Source organism: Equus przewalskii, chromosome 9, assembly GCF_037783145.1.
Source record: "Equus przewalskii isolate Varuska chromosome 9, EquPr2, whole genome shotgun sequence".
Taxonomy (NCBI): Eukaryota; Metazoa; Chordata; class Mammalia; order Perissodactyla; family Equidae; genus Equus; species Equus przewalskii.
Window position 1 is genome coordinate 16,666,118 of NC_091839.1, and position 14,742 is coordinate 16,680,859.

General features: G+C 61.1%; 1 protein-coding gene across 3 annotated transcripts in view; it reads left to right on the forward strand.

Moving 5' to 3' along the window:
* The window catches only part of ARHGAP35 (Rho GTPase activating protein 35), a 111,059-nt gene extending 100,096 nt beyond the window's left edge, over positions 1 to 10,963 (forward strand). For all 3 annotated transcript variants that reach the window (XM_070633056.1, XM_070633057.1, XM_070633058.1), the window contains exons 6-7: positions 5,169 to 5,274; positions 6,089 to 10,963. In XM_070633056.1, the coding sequence (XP_070489157.1) occupies positions 5,169 to 5,274; positions 6,089 to 6,446 (464 nt within the window). In that variant the 3' untranslated portion in view covers positions 6,447 to 10,963. The remainder of the gene's footprint in view (positions 1 to 5,168; positions 5,275 to 6,088) is intronic.
* Positions 10,964 to 14,742: the final 3,779 nt, after the last annotated feature.

Here is a 14,742-nt window from a genome sequence, read left to right on the forward strand (position 1 = left end):
GGTGGGGATCAGCTCCCCACCTTCCACAGCAGCTCCCCAGCCTCCGCTGCTGAGGAAGGGAGCTGCCGGCTGCCCCTGCAGCCTGGAAGAGGGCGGGCACTTTCCACTTCCTCTTCCCATTGTGTGCTTCCTGTGCCCCAGGCTGCTCAGCTAGGGCTCCGCGGCTTGAACCTGGCGGCAGGGGGAGTGTACCTCGCTGGCAGAGCACCCCTCACGGCCAAGGCGTTTGAGTGACGAGTGGGGCCATGTGTATCACGGGGTGCGTTTCACTGAGCAGGCCCCAGCCTAGCAGTGCAAAAGTTAGTGTTGAGGGTCGTTATGCAAGGAAGGTCCTCCAGCCCCCAGTAGCTGTTCCCAGCCTGGCAGGGTTTCCATGGCAACGTCAACTTGCCCAGCTCTTTCCACTTAATACCTAAGAGCTGTTGTGTGTGCGTGTGTTCAGGCCTTGGAAATGGTTTCGGGTCCATCACAGCAAATATCAAGGTCGCTATCAAATTGTTTTGTTAGCTCCAGATTTCACAACATTGAACATTACTGAAAATGCGCCCACAAAGGAAAATTTTTGTGATTGTTCACCCGTTATCTTCCTGCCACATTCACGGTGACGTGAGGGAGACTCGGAAGTGGACAGAGCAGCAGCCGTAGCCTCGCTGCTGGGGTGCGGCCAGCTGGGGCGCGGCCTCCTGTGCTGAGCCCTTGTCCCTGGCCTCCCTGGTGCTGGTACCTGCAGGCGGAGCGGGCAGCGCGGAACACGCAGGGAGCAGGGACTGAGGGGGAGGGCTTCGTGGAAGGGGTGGCACCCGACCCTCAGGTCCTGCCTGCAGGGGTGGCCTCAGGTAGGACCGGCATCTCAGGAAGCAGAGGGGAAGGCTGTGAACCTTCCGTCTCGGCTCGTCCTCGTGCCTCGCCCCGGCCTTCCAGAAGTACCGTCAGTTATTCCCCGCATCTTTTCCCCTCACGACACCCCCCGACCCCACCGCCTCCTCTCTCAATTCCCTCCGCTGCAGCCAGGCCCTGTCCCCTGTCTTTGTGCTGGAAGGCCTCCTAGAGCTGGCTCTGTCACATCCGGAGCTTCTGAGCCTAAGGACCTTTGGTTCCAGGGCCCCGTCAGCCCCCGTTACTGCGTATAAGGTTGTGTGTGTGCGTTTTAGCCTGTGGAGAGGGCCAGAGCTCTCCTCAGATTGTCAAGGGGATGTGTGGCCCGGAGTGGTTCCGGAGGCCAGCTCACCATCTCACCCTTGCCCTCACACACGAGCCAACTCGGGGCTGGAGAGCATCAGTGCCGGCCCTGCAAGGTCGCCGGCTTTGCTGCTCAGGGATCCTGCTGCCTCTTTTCTGCCAGATAGCTGCTTAAGGGCCCAGGGCTATTCCTCACCTCCCACCACATGCCGGGCCCTGTGTGGGACAGGGACAGACATGGGGGCAGTCCCTGCCTCGGTCTGGTGGGGTAGGAGACATTGAGCAGGTTACTGCAATGTCACGCCTCCAGGAGGCACCTGAGGTCCTCCGTTCTGGGTCCAGCAGAGTGACAGCCTGGGAGGCATCCCCCCCCCGAGGGAGAGGTGGGGCCTGCACACACCACTGAGGGCTGTGACCCCGAGCCGGGTGTTTCCCTTCCTGGCGGTGCAGGTGTGCGAGGTGGTCAAAGGCCATGGGGGTTTTCCCCTGGGCCCTGAGTTGGGCGGCAGCAGGTCCCAGCCTGGAGCCTGGCTCACAGCCTGGGTGCTAAAGATGGTCGCAGAGTGGCACAGCCAGGGCAAGAATAGGGTTTGGGTCAGGCTCCCTGACACCAATTTTTGTGACCTTGGACCGGTATTCTGACTTCTTTGAGCCTTGGTTTATCTGTAGACCATAACGGGTGTGGCGAGCCAGCCTCTATGTCCCCGGTGGCCTCTAGCTCTCTCCTCTTCCCTCTAAGTTCTTGAGGCCTCAGGTCTAAACTGCCTGGTCTGTGTCCAGACTGCATCTTGGTTCGGCTGGCCGCAGAATGCCTCTCCTGAACCTGTTTTGCTGTCTCAGCTGAGTGACATCTAATTTGAAAAGTATGGTATGTTTGGGCCGGCCTGGTGGCGCAGTGGTTAAGTGCACACGTTCCGCTTCAGCGGCCCAGGGTTCGCCGTTTCGGATCCCTGGTGCGGACATGGCACCGCTTGGCAAGCCATGCTGTGGTAGGCATCCCACATATAAAGTAGAGGAAGATGGGCATGGATGTTAGCTCAGGGCCAGTCTTCCTCAGCAAAAAGAGGAGGATTGGCAGTAGTTAGCTCAGGGCTAATCTTCCTCAAAAAAAAAAAAAGGGATGGTGTGTCCATGGGGGAGGCCCGAGCCCTGGTGCCCTCCGCCTTTCAGACAGGGTCGGTGAGGTTGGAGCCGGCTCTGCAGTGTGGTGGAAGGCCAGCGATCCTGGGCGGCGTGTGGAGCTGGGGGACAGCCTGGTGCCCAGCCTCTGTCCCCTCCCCAGCTCGTGTCCTTGGGGTTGCCGTGAGCAGGTTTTCTCAGCCAGCATGTGGGGTGAGCCTGGCCCTACCTGCTCTCAGCTGTGTAGCAAGGGCTGCACAGAGAGCGACTGTGAGGGTGTGTCGCCAGTGTTGCAGTCACGGCCACTGCGCAGAGGCTGCCAGCCTGAGCCCGGGGAAGGTCCCTCCGGGCAGGCGGGGCTCTGCTTGCACAAAGGAGGAGGTGAACGAGTCTCAGAAGGACGCTCACAAGATGGGGACAGACGCTGGGCCCGCTCTGCACGGGGAGGCTTTCTGCTGCTCTCCGTGGCATACCTCCTCCTCTCGCCAAACTCCGGATGCTCCTCGGGGCGCAGGAGCCCCTGCACCACACAGCTGGCGGGAGAAAGGGGGAGAGCACCAGGCGGTAGACGTCTCCGTCCTTGTTAGGCACTGCGTCCACGTGCTCCATGGGCGGGAGGCTGGCGTCCCGAGGAGGGTCCCTGGGTGACCGTCACACCGGGCCGATCTCCCTCCGCGCCCCCCCGCCCACCGTGGAAGAGGCAGAGGAAGCAGCCCTCCTTGCTGCTCAGCGGACAGGAAGGAGAGGGCATCCCGGGCGGCTGCGGCCTCACCAGCCCTCTTCCTGCCTCCACCGGGCGGCCAGCCGGGCGGCTGCGGTTGAGAGCCCGAGGAGGGCACAGGCCGCTGCGGATGCGCCGTGTGGGTGCTGGGAGGCCTGAGCTGGAGTGAGCCTCTGGGCACATGCTCCGCTGTCTTGGGACCAGCGCCTCTGCCCGGGCGCGCGCTGCTGTTTTTAGGTGAACTTTTCATTGAAACTTAACAGTAAAGGGTTCTCAAATTCAAGGCCAGAGAGAAAGTGTGCCCTTGAGGTTGAGCCCTTAAAATAAATCTTGGGTTCAGAGAAATGAAGCTGATAATGGCCCCATGTAATTAGTTCCTGTGGGCTTTTTAGTCATTTTCTAATAGACACATGTTACCAAACACTGTTTTTTTCAAGTCAAAAAAGTCAACCAGTGTCAGCTCATTAACCTTCCAGCACAAGCTCTCGATAGCTCTGTCCCCACCCGTCTTCGCAGCCTCCCTTCCACCAGTTCCCTGCGAGTCAGACTGCCTCCCGGGCTCTTGTTGTGTGTCTGGGTGAGCGCTTCATCTCACCGTGTGGAGTCACCAAGGGAGGGAGGGGGAGGCACTGTCATCAGCCCCTTTCGCAGGCAAGGAGACTGACGCTCAGGTGTGTCACTTGGCTGACTGGTGTCACAGACAGGATTCGTACCCAGGACTGTGTGGGTCGGCTTTGGGTTCTGGACGACCACACAACGCTTCCTCCCAGCCAAGCCCTCGCCGGACCTCCCCACCCCTCCCCAGCCATCTGCGCTCGTCTGTCCTTCCAAGTCCAGCTCAAGCCGGGCTCCTCACGCACTTCCCGGCCTGACTTTCTAGACACATGGTCACCTACCGCAGAGGCTCTTAACTCGGAGGGCACAGGCTTCCTAGAACACATGGGCTTGGGGAGTCTGAGCCTCCAGGAGCCGTCAGCAGATGTGTGCACAGTCTGTCTGTGGGCAGAGGGCCCAGCGCTCTCATCCATCCCCAAGGAGCCCACACCACCAAACCAGTTAGGGACCTGTCCACCCACAGCCATCAGTGGCATAGCTGCCGTCTCGTCATGGGGCCCTCCTGTGGGTTTCTGAGCCCTGGAGTCCTAGAGATGGCCTTCCGTTCCGACAAGTAGCCGTGGGGAAAACCCCATGCTCAGAGAAAGCTGTCTTGGCCAGCTGGTTCCAGGTGGGCTCTCGACCATTTCTGCCTCCCTAGCCCGGGCCCCCTCTCCCGGCCAAGGGGAGCCAGGACCCCAGGGAGCACAGCTGGCCTTGCTCAGAGCCCATGGCCAGTCGGACGGAGTGTGATTCCCAGCTCTGCAGCCTCACTGGGCCTCAGAGTCCTGTCCTTGAAATGGGGCAGTAACGGCCCCTGCCTCGTGGGATGCTGAGGACCAGCTGAACCAGGCCTGGCCTGGATGGAGCGTGTCTTTTGGGTTCGCTTGTTTTCGCTCTCCCGGGACGTTAGGATTCCCTGATGGGCAAAGTGTGGGCAGTAGTCGGGGAAGGGGTGCGTAGTCCCTTTGGTGGACTGCATAAGAATTCCCCCACTGTTTCCGTCAGCCCCTCCGAGAGGGAGATGTGGGGAGGGTCCCTGGGACTCTAGGAAAAGGACAGAGCCCTGGTCTTGTGACAAACTCCTCCCTAGACAGTCTGTTGGCATGGGTGAGTGGCGGCGCTCTCGCGTCTGGTCAGGAAGCAGGCAGGCTTTCTGCACTGGGGCGCCTGTCTCCAGGGGCAACCCAATGAGCAAAGAATGGTGTTCTTTATGGTGGAGTCCCTCTGCAGCGTGGAGTCTTGAGGGTGGGGGCCAGGAAGCCCAGGCGCACAGTGCTCCCCTTCAGCAGGGGCCTGGGACCCAGAGGTACGCCTGGCCCCTGGGCCTGTGCCACTGCCAGGTGCCGGCCTTGGGCACAGACTTGGGGGAAGGAAGGAGGATGGCCCTGTCCAAGAGCCCAGGGCTGCCCTCAGAGAAGGTCCAGCACAGAGCGCGCCCTCCAGGGGCCGCCAGACCCCTGCTGTGACCCTCTGCCCCGGACCAGGATCTGCTCTGAGGCCCAGAACACCCGCCGGCAGTGGCCGTGAAAGTCTTTGGTTTCCCTCTCCTCAGAAATCAACGACCGGGAGCAGAAGCTGCATGCCCTCAAGGAGGTGCTCAAGAAGTTTCCGAAGGAGAACCACGAAGTCTTCAAGTACGTCATCTCGCACCTCAACAGGTACGCTGCAGGCCTTGGCCGTGGTCTTCTCTCCTGCAGAAGGCGCCAGCCAGGGCCAGGTAGCAGTAGGACGAGGCCGCTGGCTCAGCCCAGCCACGGGGTGGGCCCTGGCCTGCCAGGGTGCTGGTCCACCCCGTCGCTGCGGGTGCGTCTGGCTCGCCGAGGGGCGTCCTCAGGTTTCCGTCCTCGTTCTGTCTGAGGGGCCTCCATGGCCCCAGGTGTGCCCTGAGTCCTCTCTCCAGTGTTCACGTCTCCCGACTGGGGTGTGACAGCACACGGGGCCCAGGCAGGGCCTGTGGAGCAGAGCAGCGACCAGGCAAGTGTGTGCAGGGCGGTGGGCAGGAGGCCTGTGAACTGACATCTCCCAGACTTAGTCACACACAGAAGAGGTGTGTTTTCAGGTAAACCGATTCCTCTCTTGGCAAAGTGGTGTCTGAAGGAGCTGTGGCTGGGGACATGCACGCTGCCTCTCTCTGCACAGCCAGAGCATAGCCACTCCTCTGTGGTCTGGGTGAGAGGCCCTGAGGCGGTCCATCCTCCCCTGGGGCCGGGGGCCTCCCGTGAGCCCGGGTCTCAGAGCCGCTCCTCGGGCTCTGCTGGGTGGAGAGGCTGCAGCAGAGGGCGGGGCCGGGGCCACAGCGAGCTGCGCCTGCGCCTTTTCTGTTTGCAGGCTGTGGGGCAGCAGGCAGGAAGAGCAGCTGGGGTGACAGTGGCTGCGTGCGCGTGTGGGGCGGTGCAGGGGCCCGGCTGGCATGGGGCCTCGGCCGGGCCCGCCGCATCAGGGCTCTGAGCACGCGTTTGCTGTCGCCTGCAGGGTCAGCCACAACAACAAGGTGAATCTCATGACCAGTGAGAACCTGTCTATCTGCTTCTGGCCCACCCTGATGCGGCCCGACTTCAGCACCATGGACGCGCTCACGGCCACGCGCACCTACCAGACCATCATCGAGCTCTTCATCCAGCAGTGCCCCTTCTTCTTCCACAACCGGCCCATCGCCGAGCCGCCCGGCGCCGCGCCCAGCTCCCCCTCCGCCGGGGCTCCCACCGGGCCGCTCCTCACTTCCACACCTGTCGCCGGCCAGCCGTCGCCGCCCCAGTCCCCTCCACCCACCCCCCAGTCCCCGATGCAGCCGCTGCTCCCCTCCCAGCTTCAAGCCGAACACACGCTGTGAGCCGCCGAGGCCTGGGGCTGCCGGGGGCTCCGTCTTCTCTCTTTGATGGGGTGGCATTTGGCCTTGAACAAAACGAGGTTCCGTGGGGCAGGGGCAGGGGCAGGGAGGGGTCCCCTCTCCCCTGTCGCCTCCTGAAGACCTCAGCGGTAGCACCAGCCAGCAGTCCACCATCGGCTGGCCTGTCAGGGCCCTGAGCCCGGGGCTGGCCACAGGCAGTGGCCAGGGGGCCCTGCCCTTTGACTAGGACCCCTCTGGGGACTGAACTGGCCAGGCAGCGGCCCCAGTGGCCGTCCACATGCTCACTGCTCTCTGGACCACCTCCCCACCTGCCCGCCTGTCTGCACACACCAGCCTCAGGGTGGCTGCCCGCTGCTGAAACGGCACAGCCTCCACAGAGGGAGGCGGAGGGGCCGAGGTTCGGGCCACCCCAGGGCAGGGCTGCAGCCCCTGAGGAGAACACTGCCCGCCTGGCTCGTCTGTCTCCCCGCCTTCCGTGTCTGCACCCTCCTCCCAGCTGCGGGCTGCAGCCTGTGTAGCACCCTCCTTGGGAACACGTCAGCCGAGGCTCTGCCACCCCAGGGTACAATGCTGAGGGCGTTTGCCTGGCAGATCAGAACAGAGGGAGGGTCGCCTTGTGCCTGGACCAAGAGAGCGGGTGCAGCTTCCCCTCGACACCCCCACACACACACACAGGCTTCGGGGAGGCCTTCCCTTTAAACAAAGGAACACTGGAAGAAAAAGGAGAGAACCCTCCGCTGAGCTAAAGAAGAAAAAGGAAGACACTACAGACCTCAAGACTCGGTTCTCCTCCCTCTCTGAGAGGCAAACAGGTGGAAGGTGGTCTTTGTCTTTGTGGCAGCAGAACAGGGATGTGGGGGTGGGTGCCTGAGAGCTGGGGGTCCCACTTATGTCCCATCACCAGACACCCCTTTCCCCAATGAGCTGCTTTGAGCCTTCGGTGGGAAAGGCTGGGAGACCGCCAGACCAGCCCGGACCCTGGTCTGCCCTGGAACACACTACAGTGCTGTGGAAACACTACTGCGTGCATGCGTGTGCATGGAGGGGCTCGCCCGGGAGGGAGGGGCAGCTGGAGGGCGCTGGCCTACACTCGGGGTCAGTGTTGACATGGAATCGTTTGCCTCCTGCGCTGTCAAATGCCGCTAGCAGGGCTGTTGGGAAGTGGGCAGTGTGGGGGAAACTGAAGTCTGCTGTCTGCTGGTGCCCATCAGGAGCTAATGACTGTCAGAGTCACGAGGAGGGCGCTGCGCCCTTTGCCCCTCCGTGGCCTCCCTGCCACCCTTCCCTGGGCAGTGGCCTTCCCCGGAGCTTCTTGGCCTTTGCACTGGCCCCTGGGAGAACCCTTCTCGTGCCCCACCCCTGCCCCTAAACACAGCGACCCTGCTGAGGCTGCTGCAGATGGTGGTCGCCCCCGCGCTGGTTGCCAGCCCGGCCTCTGCACCGAGCAGCCTAACACTAAGGTACCTGGCGTCGGGGCACGGGCTGGAGGCCCCGCACGCCGCTCAGCCCCGCAGGTCTCTTTGCACTTTAAGAAGCAGCCCCCATGCTATGTCTGAGGAGGCCCGGGGCACTTCAGCCAGGGGCCTGACAATGTGGGAGGCGCCTCGAAACCATCCCTGCCCCCCAAACCCTTCCTGCCGGCCAGCCCTGCCCTCCCCTGGGTGGGCGGCTGCCTTCCTGTCCTATTGCAGAATCAGGTGCTTGGGAAACGAAATCCTCCGTCCCCGCCCGTCTTACCCCTTTTGTAAGAATGCACGTCAGAGATGGAGCCAAGGTACAGGAGGGCGTGTCACTGTCTCATGAGGCGCTGTTTTCTCGCCTGCTGGCTCGGGCCTGCTGCCCGTGGCAGCCTGGGCTGGAAGATGATGCTTGGGCCATCTTGCCTGCGGTCACAGCCCTGGTTCTCTGGCGCTCCCTCTCCCCAGCTCTGAGTCCGAGCCTCAGAGGAAAGTCCTCCATTGACGTAATCTCAGCCTTTCTCAAGGACACAGTCACTCGCTCCCAGTCAGCTCTTCAAGATGGTGGGGGTGGCCTGGGACCACTGTCCTTCATTTGAGGTGGCCCGGTTCCCTCCCACTGGCTCCCCAGGCCACGCCCCCCACGCTGCCGCTTGCAACCTCAGCTCTGCACCAGGATCCTCCCGAGCCCCCAGCCCTGAGACGACACAGATGAGAGTGGAGGGTGGGTGGCTTTGCTGGCTGTGTTGGAAGGGAGAGGGGACCCCTGTGCTTGGCGCTCTTGCATGTGCGGAAGTATCGGAAACCAGGCTTCCCCAGGTGGCCTCTGGCCCAGCAGTGCCTGCGCCAGCCCTCGTGGGCAGCTGCAGTCCTGCCAGGGCGTAAAGGGGTGCAGGCGGGGTCGCTGGCTCATGCCCCGAAGGAGCTGCAGTGGCCAGAGCCCGGGACCCTCTTGTTTCTCCTTTCTCTGCCAGCTCTGCAGCTTCTTCTCTTCTCCAGGCTGACTCAGGCTGGAGGGCAGCTCTCCGCTCTTCTGAGTTGGCTGTGCCACTGGTGGTGGCCCTGGGCTTCAGCTTCCACGTGGGGGGTCAGCATTCGGACCAAATGGGAGAGCCTGGGCGAGTCTCAGGACAGGCTGCCTGCCCGCACGTTCGTCCTGTGGTTACGCTCTGGCAAGCGCTTTCACAGCTGGGTCTCCGGGAGCCGCACCGCAGTTCTCAGAGCAGGCCACGGGCGTGGGGCTGCTCCAGGCCACGGCGAAGTGTGGTGTGCCCGGCCCCGCCCTCCCTGCGCGGTCTCTACGTCCGCCAGTGCAGACACGGTTGTTGGTGGGGGCTGGCTCTGGGTTTGTGACACCAGTGCCTTCCACGGAGGGAGGCTGCCAGGTCAGGAGGCGTGGCTAGTGAGTGGCCCTGGTTCTGGGCTGTCCCCTCTTGAGTGTCCCACGGGGCTCTCTTCTCCCTGCGTTCCTCGATGTGTTCCTCCCTGCCCTTGGCGGCGTGAGGTGGACTGCCGTTCCACACCTCGGTCACCTCGATGTGTCCTGCCTAAGGCAGGAAGCCTGCCACCGGGTGAGATTCCTCTGGCATACTCTTTGCCTTTGCCAGGGTGGACGTTGGGTGACATCACAGGAGCAGCTGGAAGGGGTCCCTCACCCCCGTTTCTGGGCACTGGTTGGAGGCCTGGAGGTCTGCGGGCCTTGCGGCCGTGGGGCATCTAGCTCAGCCCTGAAACTTGGAAACAAGCTGCAACATTCATAAAAACAAGTCACCTCCACCTGTGCCCGCCCCCCCCCCCCCCCCCCGCCTCCTGGGAGGGGAGCCACGCTGCTTCGGCAGGGTCTGCAGAGAGTCCTGGACAGTGGCCAGGAGCTGGCGCCCCTGCTGCGGAGGGCTCTGCTCAGTCAGCGCTGCTTTTCCAAGAAGGAGGTGGCTCTGGGGACTTGGGTGGGTGCTGGGGGAGCAGGTGCCCTCGCTCCACAGTCCCCCTGCTGGGGGCGTGGCAGGCCGTGGAGCGCGGGAATGGGCCCAGAGGCCAGAGCCTCTGACATCTGCTGGGGACGGTCCCGGCGCCTGCTCCCAAACACGGCTGAGTCCGCAGACAGTGCACGGAGGAGTTGCCGTCACTCCTATCGCTTGGCAGGTTCAAGCCGCTCGTGTGTGCTTAGGTGAAGGGACAGACTGAGTCGCGTATGCCGGAAACCTAAGTCACACCCAGGACTGCCGGGGATCACAGCTGAGGGGGAGGTGTGAGGGGAAAGGCTGCTTGGCTCCCGAGGCCCCGGGGCTCAAGGCCGGGCTCACAGGGTCGGGGCTGCCGTCGCTGTCCCGGGGGGACCCCTCCCCTGGGAACCCTCAGCTGGCTGCCTGCCCTGGCTCCCGGAGGGGCAGCTCCCCGGCAGTGGCGTCACACTTCGGTGCCGTCTAGACAGGGCCTAAGTTATTGTTGGCAGAAGGAGTCCTGTGCCCTGTGTACATTGAAGAAGATGTCTTTGAATTGTATGGGAATAAAACCTGTTTGAAAATTTGGAATAGTGCTGCTGCCAGCTTATTTTTCTGGTACTTGTATTTTCACATGTTAAATGATCTTTATATATGTTGAATTAACAAATATTTTGAGTTTCCTGAGAAAAACAAAAGCATATTAATGGTATTGAGATGTGTTAGTCCGGCTGTGTGCCCCAGTTCTGTTTCGCAGCAAAAGTGGAGAACTGTCTGTAAAGAAAGTCTAACAGCTATTCCTTTGTATCTTAGGGGCTTTAACCAGGACATCCTCTAGTTGGTGTTAGGAATGTTTGCTTAATTTCCAGACTTTTCTTTGAACACGTCGTGGGTTTTCGAGCCTCGAACCTGATTAGTGCATGGTCAGCCGCCATCGAAGGCTGAGGCATCTCTGACAGAGGTGTTTTTGTTTGGTTTTGTTTTTTAAAATCATGTATTTGCTACAGAGTATTGTACTTGTCTCAATGGGAATGGTGTAAAAAACTGAAAAGGCCTTATGTGATATGTATCATAGTTAATAAATCAATCTTGTAAAAAACCACACCTGAGAGAAATGAAGGCGGCCCCTCCACCTGGGCCCCAGCACCTGTGGGCGTGGCCACCAGGCTGGGCTCCTGCCCCTCGGCTGGGGGGGCCGCCGGCTCATCCTCAGAGGCAGTGGCCAGTGACCATCAAGCAGGAGGAGTTGGTTCTCTGGCCACGGGGCTGGGCCCAGAGAGCCCAGGAGGCGGCCCCGGCTGAGCTGGTCTGGGGAGCTGCTGGCACCTTCCACCGCTGGCCCAGGCTGGCCAGTCGCCCCCTCGCCCTCCACACGCCGTCTCTCCCCTCCTCCAGCAGAGCGGCCTCTTTCCCAAGAAGGACGGTGTCCCTGCGTTCAAGGCTACTTGAGCTCGTTCCCAAAGCATCCTGCACACCCACGGCTGGAGGGACCCAGCGGGCCCGGGGGACACTGAAAGTGGCAGCCCCTGTCCTTCCCTTTCTCTCTTACACACACACCCCCGTTGTCTGAGGCCACACCAGTGGTGCTGGGAGTCCGCCCTGGAGACCCAGCCTCGCTGCGCCTTCACTGAGGCCATGGCCTGGCGGGGAGGTTGGCGGCCCCCCAGAGAAGCCTCGATCTGCCCCATCCCTGCCCCTCCTCCCGGCTCCTCCCAGGGCCCCAGGTGCACTGGCAGCCGGGCCGTTCCTCTTCCCACCGCCTCCCTTCAGGCACAGGCCCTAACTCCAGTTCACTGGCCTCTGGGGGACACCCGCACCCTCACTGTCCTCCCTGCCCTCGGTCTTGCCCCTTCCGGTCCATCTTCATACCCCAAAGTTACTCCAGAAGGAAGACCTGCCTTCTTGTTACCTAGGGCGGGGATGGGAACCAGACAACGTTCAAGGTGCCTCTCCCCTCTTTCCCGTGGCAGACGTGACTCATCGATGAGGACATTCCCGCAGTGCTCGGGCCTGCACACACCTCCAGGCCACCACTGCTGACCGACGAGCTGGCTTCTCGCTGGGCAGTCACTCGAATGGGCGCCCACTGTGGCCCAGGCTCTGATCCATGCAGAAACGGCTCCCTCTGGGTCCAACCTGCCCCCTCGTGCTGCTCCAGATGTTCAGCGTCGGTCACAGTTGGATTCTCATTCTGTGAATGCTCTCGATTGCTTCGTGCTGCTTGAACGTTCCCTCTGCCTGGGATTCCTGTGATCCACACGCCCCCGAGCTCAGCTCCGCCCCTCAGACCCTTGCCTGTCCTTCAAGGCTGGTCTTCCCTGGAGGTTCTCCCCTGACCCTTCCACACGTCGATTCACCCAGAGTCCGCTATTCGCCTGCGCTGGGAGTTTATGTGATGCCCCATGAATGTTTCAGCTTTGGTCACTTTTAAAAACATCTCTACAGTATACAGTTGGCACTGTGTGTGTGCTGACATAAACCAGTCTTTGTCTCTAGTTCTTGCTGTTCAAGTTGTGTGTACTTGTATACTTGTACCTTTCAGGCACCATCCACCCAAGTCCGGGGCTTTTGGGGGGCAGGGCCTGCGGCTCCCCGATCTGTCCTCCCAGGATGCCTTGGACGAGGCGTCCCTCGGTTTGCAGAACGTGATGCTCTCGACCTTGCCCTGGTTGAGTCTCCGTTTGTAACTGACCTCTCCCATGTGACTCTCCAGGCCAGGCCGCCAGTCCAAGTGCCACACTCATGTCCACCTGCCTGTGACACTCCACCTGGTGGCACCAGTGTGACACACCCATGGCCAAACTCCTGACCCCTTTCTCCACACCTGTTCACACCCCACGGTCCCCCGCAAACAGAGACCCTGGAGGCCTTCGGGGGGGTCCCCCTCCCTTTGCCATCAACCCGACCCTCCTCCAATTTCCGATTTCATCTTCCACATAGCCATCCAACGCCACCACTCTCTTCCCCGTGCCCTGCCACCATCCTGGTGAACTTCACCCAGACATGTGCCCCAGCCTCCCGGGGTCCAGTCTCACCCCTCCCTTCCATCTCCCTGTGGCAGCCAGAGGGAGCTTTTCAAAATGGACCTGGCGTGTCACCCCTCCCTTAACACCTTCCAGAGCTCCCCAGCGCCCTTAGAGAAAAGCCCAGGCTCTTCAGCAGACCCTGTGAGGACCTCCCGGGGAGCCTCCCATCGCACCCTGCGTGCCGGCCTTCCGACTCCCCAGGGCCCGCCCGCCTGCCTCAGGCCGTCTGCACTGTTACACCTGCCTTGCCCCCCTGGGCACTGTCCTCTCCCCAACCCACCCCTCCTCGCTCGCTCCCTCCTTAACCTTCAGATTTCAGTTCCTCCTCTCAAAACCCTCCCACCCTACCCCAGACCCAGAGGGACTCCTTTGCTATGGAAGGAGTGTGCCCTGGACACAGCTGGGACAGACAGAGTAGCAGGCAAAGAAATGGACAGAGGCCCTCTCGTCAGGCACAGATGAGGAGATGAGGAGGGGGTGGGTCTGGGGGTTAGCCTGGTCAGGGAGCTGGTGACATTGCAGCAGAACGGGGGCCCACTCACCCTGGGTACAAATTTTAAGGGGACACAAAAAAGCCTCAGTGATCCGGATAAAAATGTTTCATCGCAATCCGTGTTTTAAAAATCAAAATGAGTGCCAAAAAAAAGATCAAAATTTTAGGTAAAAACAGACTCAGTAACAGTGCTGAGCCATATTGAAGCCTGAGGCAAAGGAGAAATGGGTCAGACGAAGCCAGGAATCGGGGGAGGGCTGCGATGGCGGGTGAGACTGGAGCGGGCCAGTGAAAGGGGAGAGGGGAGGTGGGAGTGGGGACGTCTGCAGGGTCGAGGCCACAGAATTTGCTCAAGATGGCACGAGCCTGTGAGAGGAGGTGGGATGACTCCAGGGTGACACAGGGGTGTATCTGATTGCCGTCCAGCTCCCCCACCACCCTGTGGGACCCACGGGGCAGGAGCTGTGTTCCCCAAGCTGCAGCCGGCACCTGGCAGGGACCCCATGCGCTCCCGAGCTCCAGGCCCACTGCCAAGGAGTGGAGAATGTGGTGTGTCACTCCACGTGGCCACCAGGGGTCAGCAGAGCGCCACCCTGCCTGGCCCTGGTGGCGCCTGGGGAGCATTGGAGGCGCGATTCGTGGTGTTTTAAGGGAGGGGGCCAGGAAAGCAAGATTAGAGGGAGCGGTGGGGACTAGGAAGGAGGGGTGGGAAGTGTCCCAGAAGCAAGAGGACAAGCTAGTGTTCCTGTCATTTCATCCATCTATGCCTCCGTCCATCCGTCCATGTATGCATCCATCCATCCATCCATGCGTCTATTCATCCCTCCATCCATGCATCCACCCATCCATGCATCCATGTATCCATGCATCCATCCATCCATGCCTCCATGTATCCATCCAACCATCCATGCATCTATCCATCCCTCCATCCATGCATCCACCCATCCATGCATCCATGTATCCATTCATCCATCCATGCATTCATGCATCTATCCATCCGTGCATCCATCCATCCATGCATCTGTCCATCCATCCATGCCTCCATCCATTATTCAGTTATCCAGTCAAAGGAGGTCAGGAACCAGGCCACACAGGGCCTCGTAGGGCCAGATGATAAGCTCAGAGTTTGTCCTGAGTGCACGTGGGAGCCATGGACGCCGTTTGAGCAGGGGAGAGACTGGGTCAGACTTGCAGAAGTGGAGAGGAGGGAGAAGAAAGTGGGGATGGACAGGTACAGGCTCCAGGGAACCCTGCCTCCCAGGTGGGGATCGCAGAGCATGCAGTTGACATAAATGCTAGCCAGACAAGTGATATGAATCAAAGCTAGCAATTGATGGACACGTGAGAAGTATCAGGCCCTGT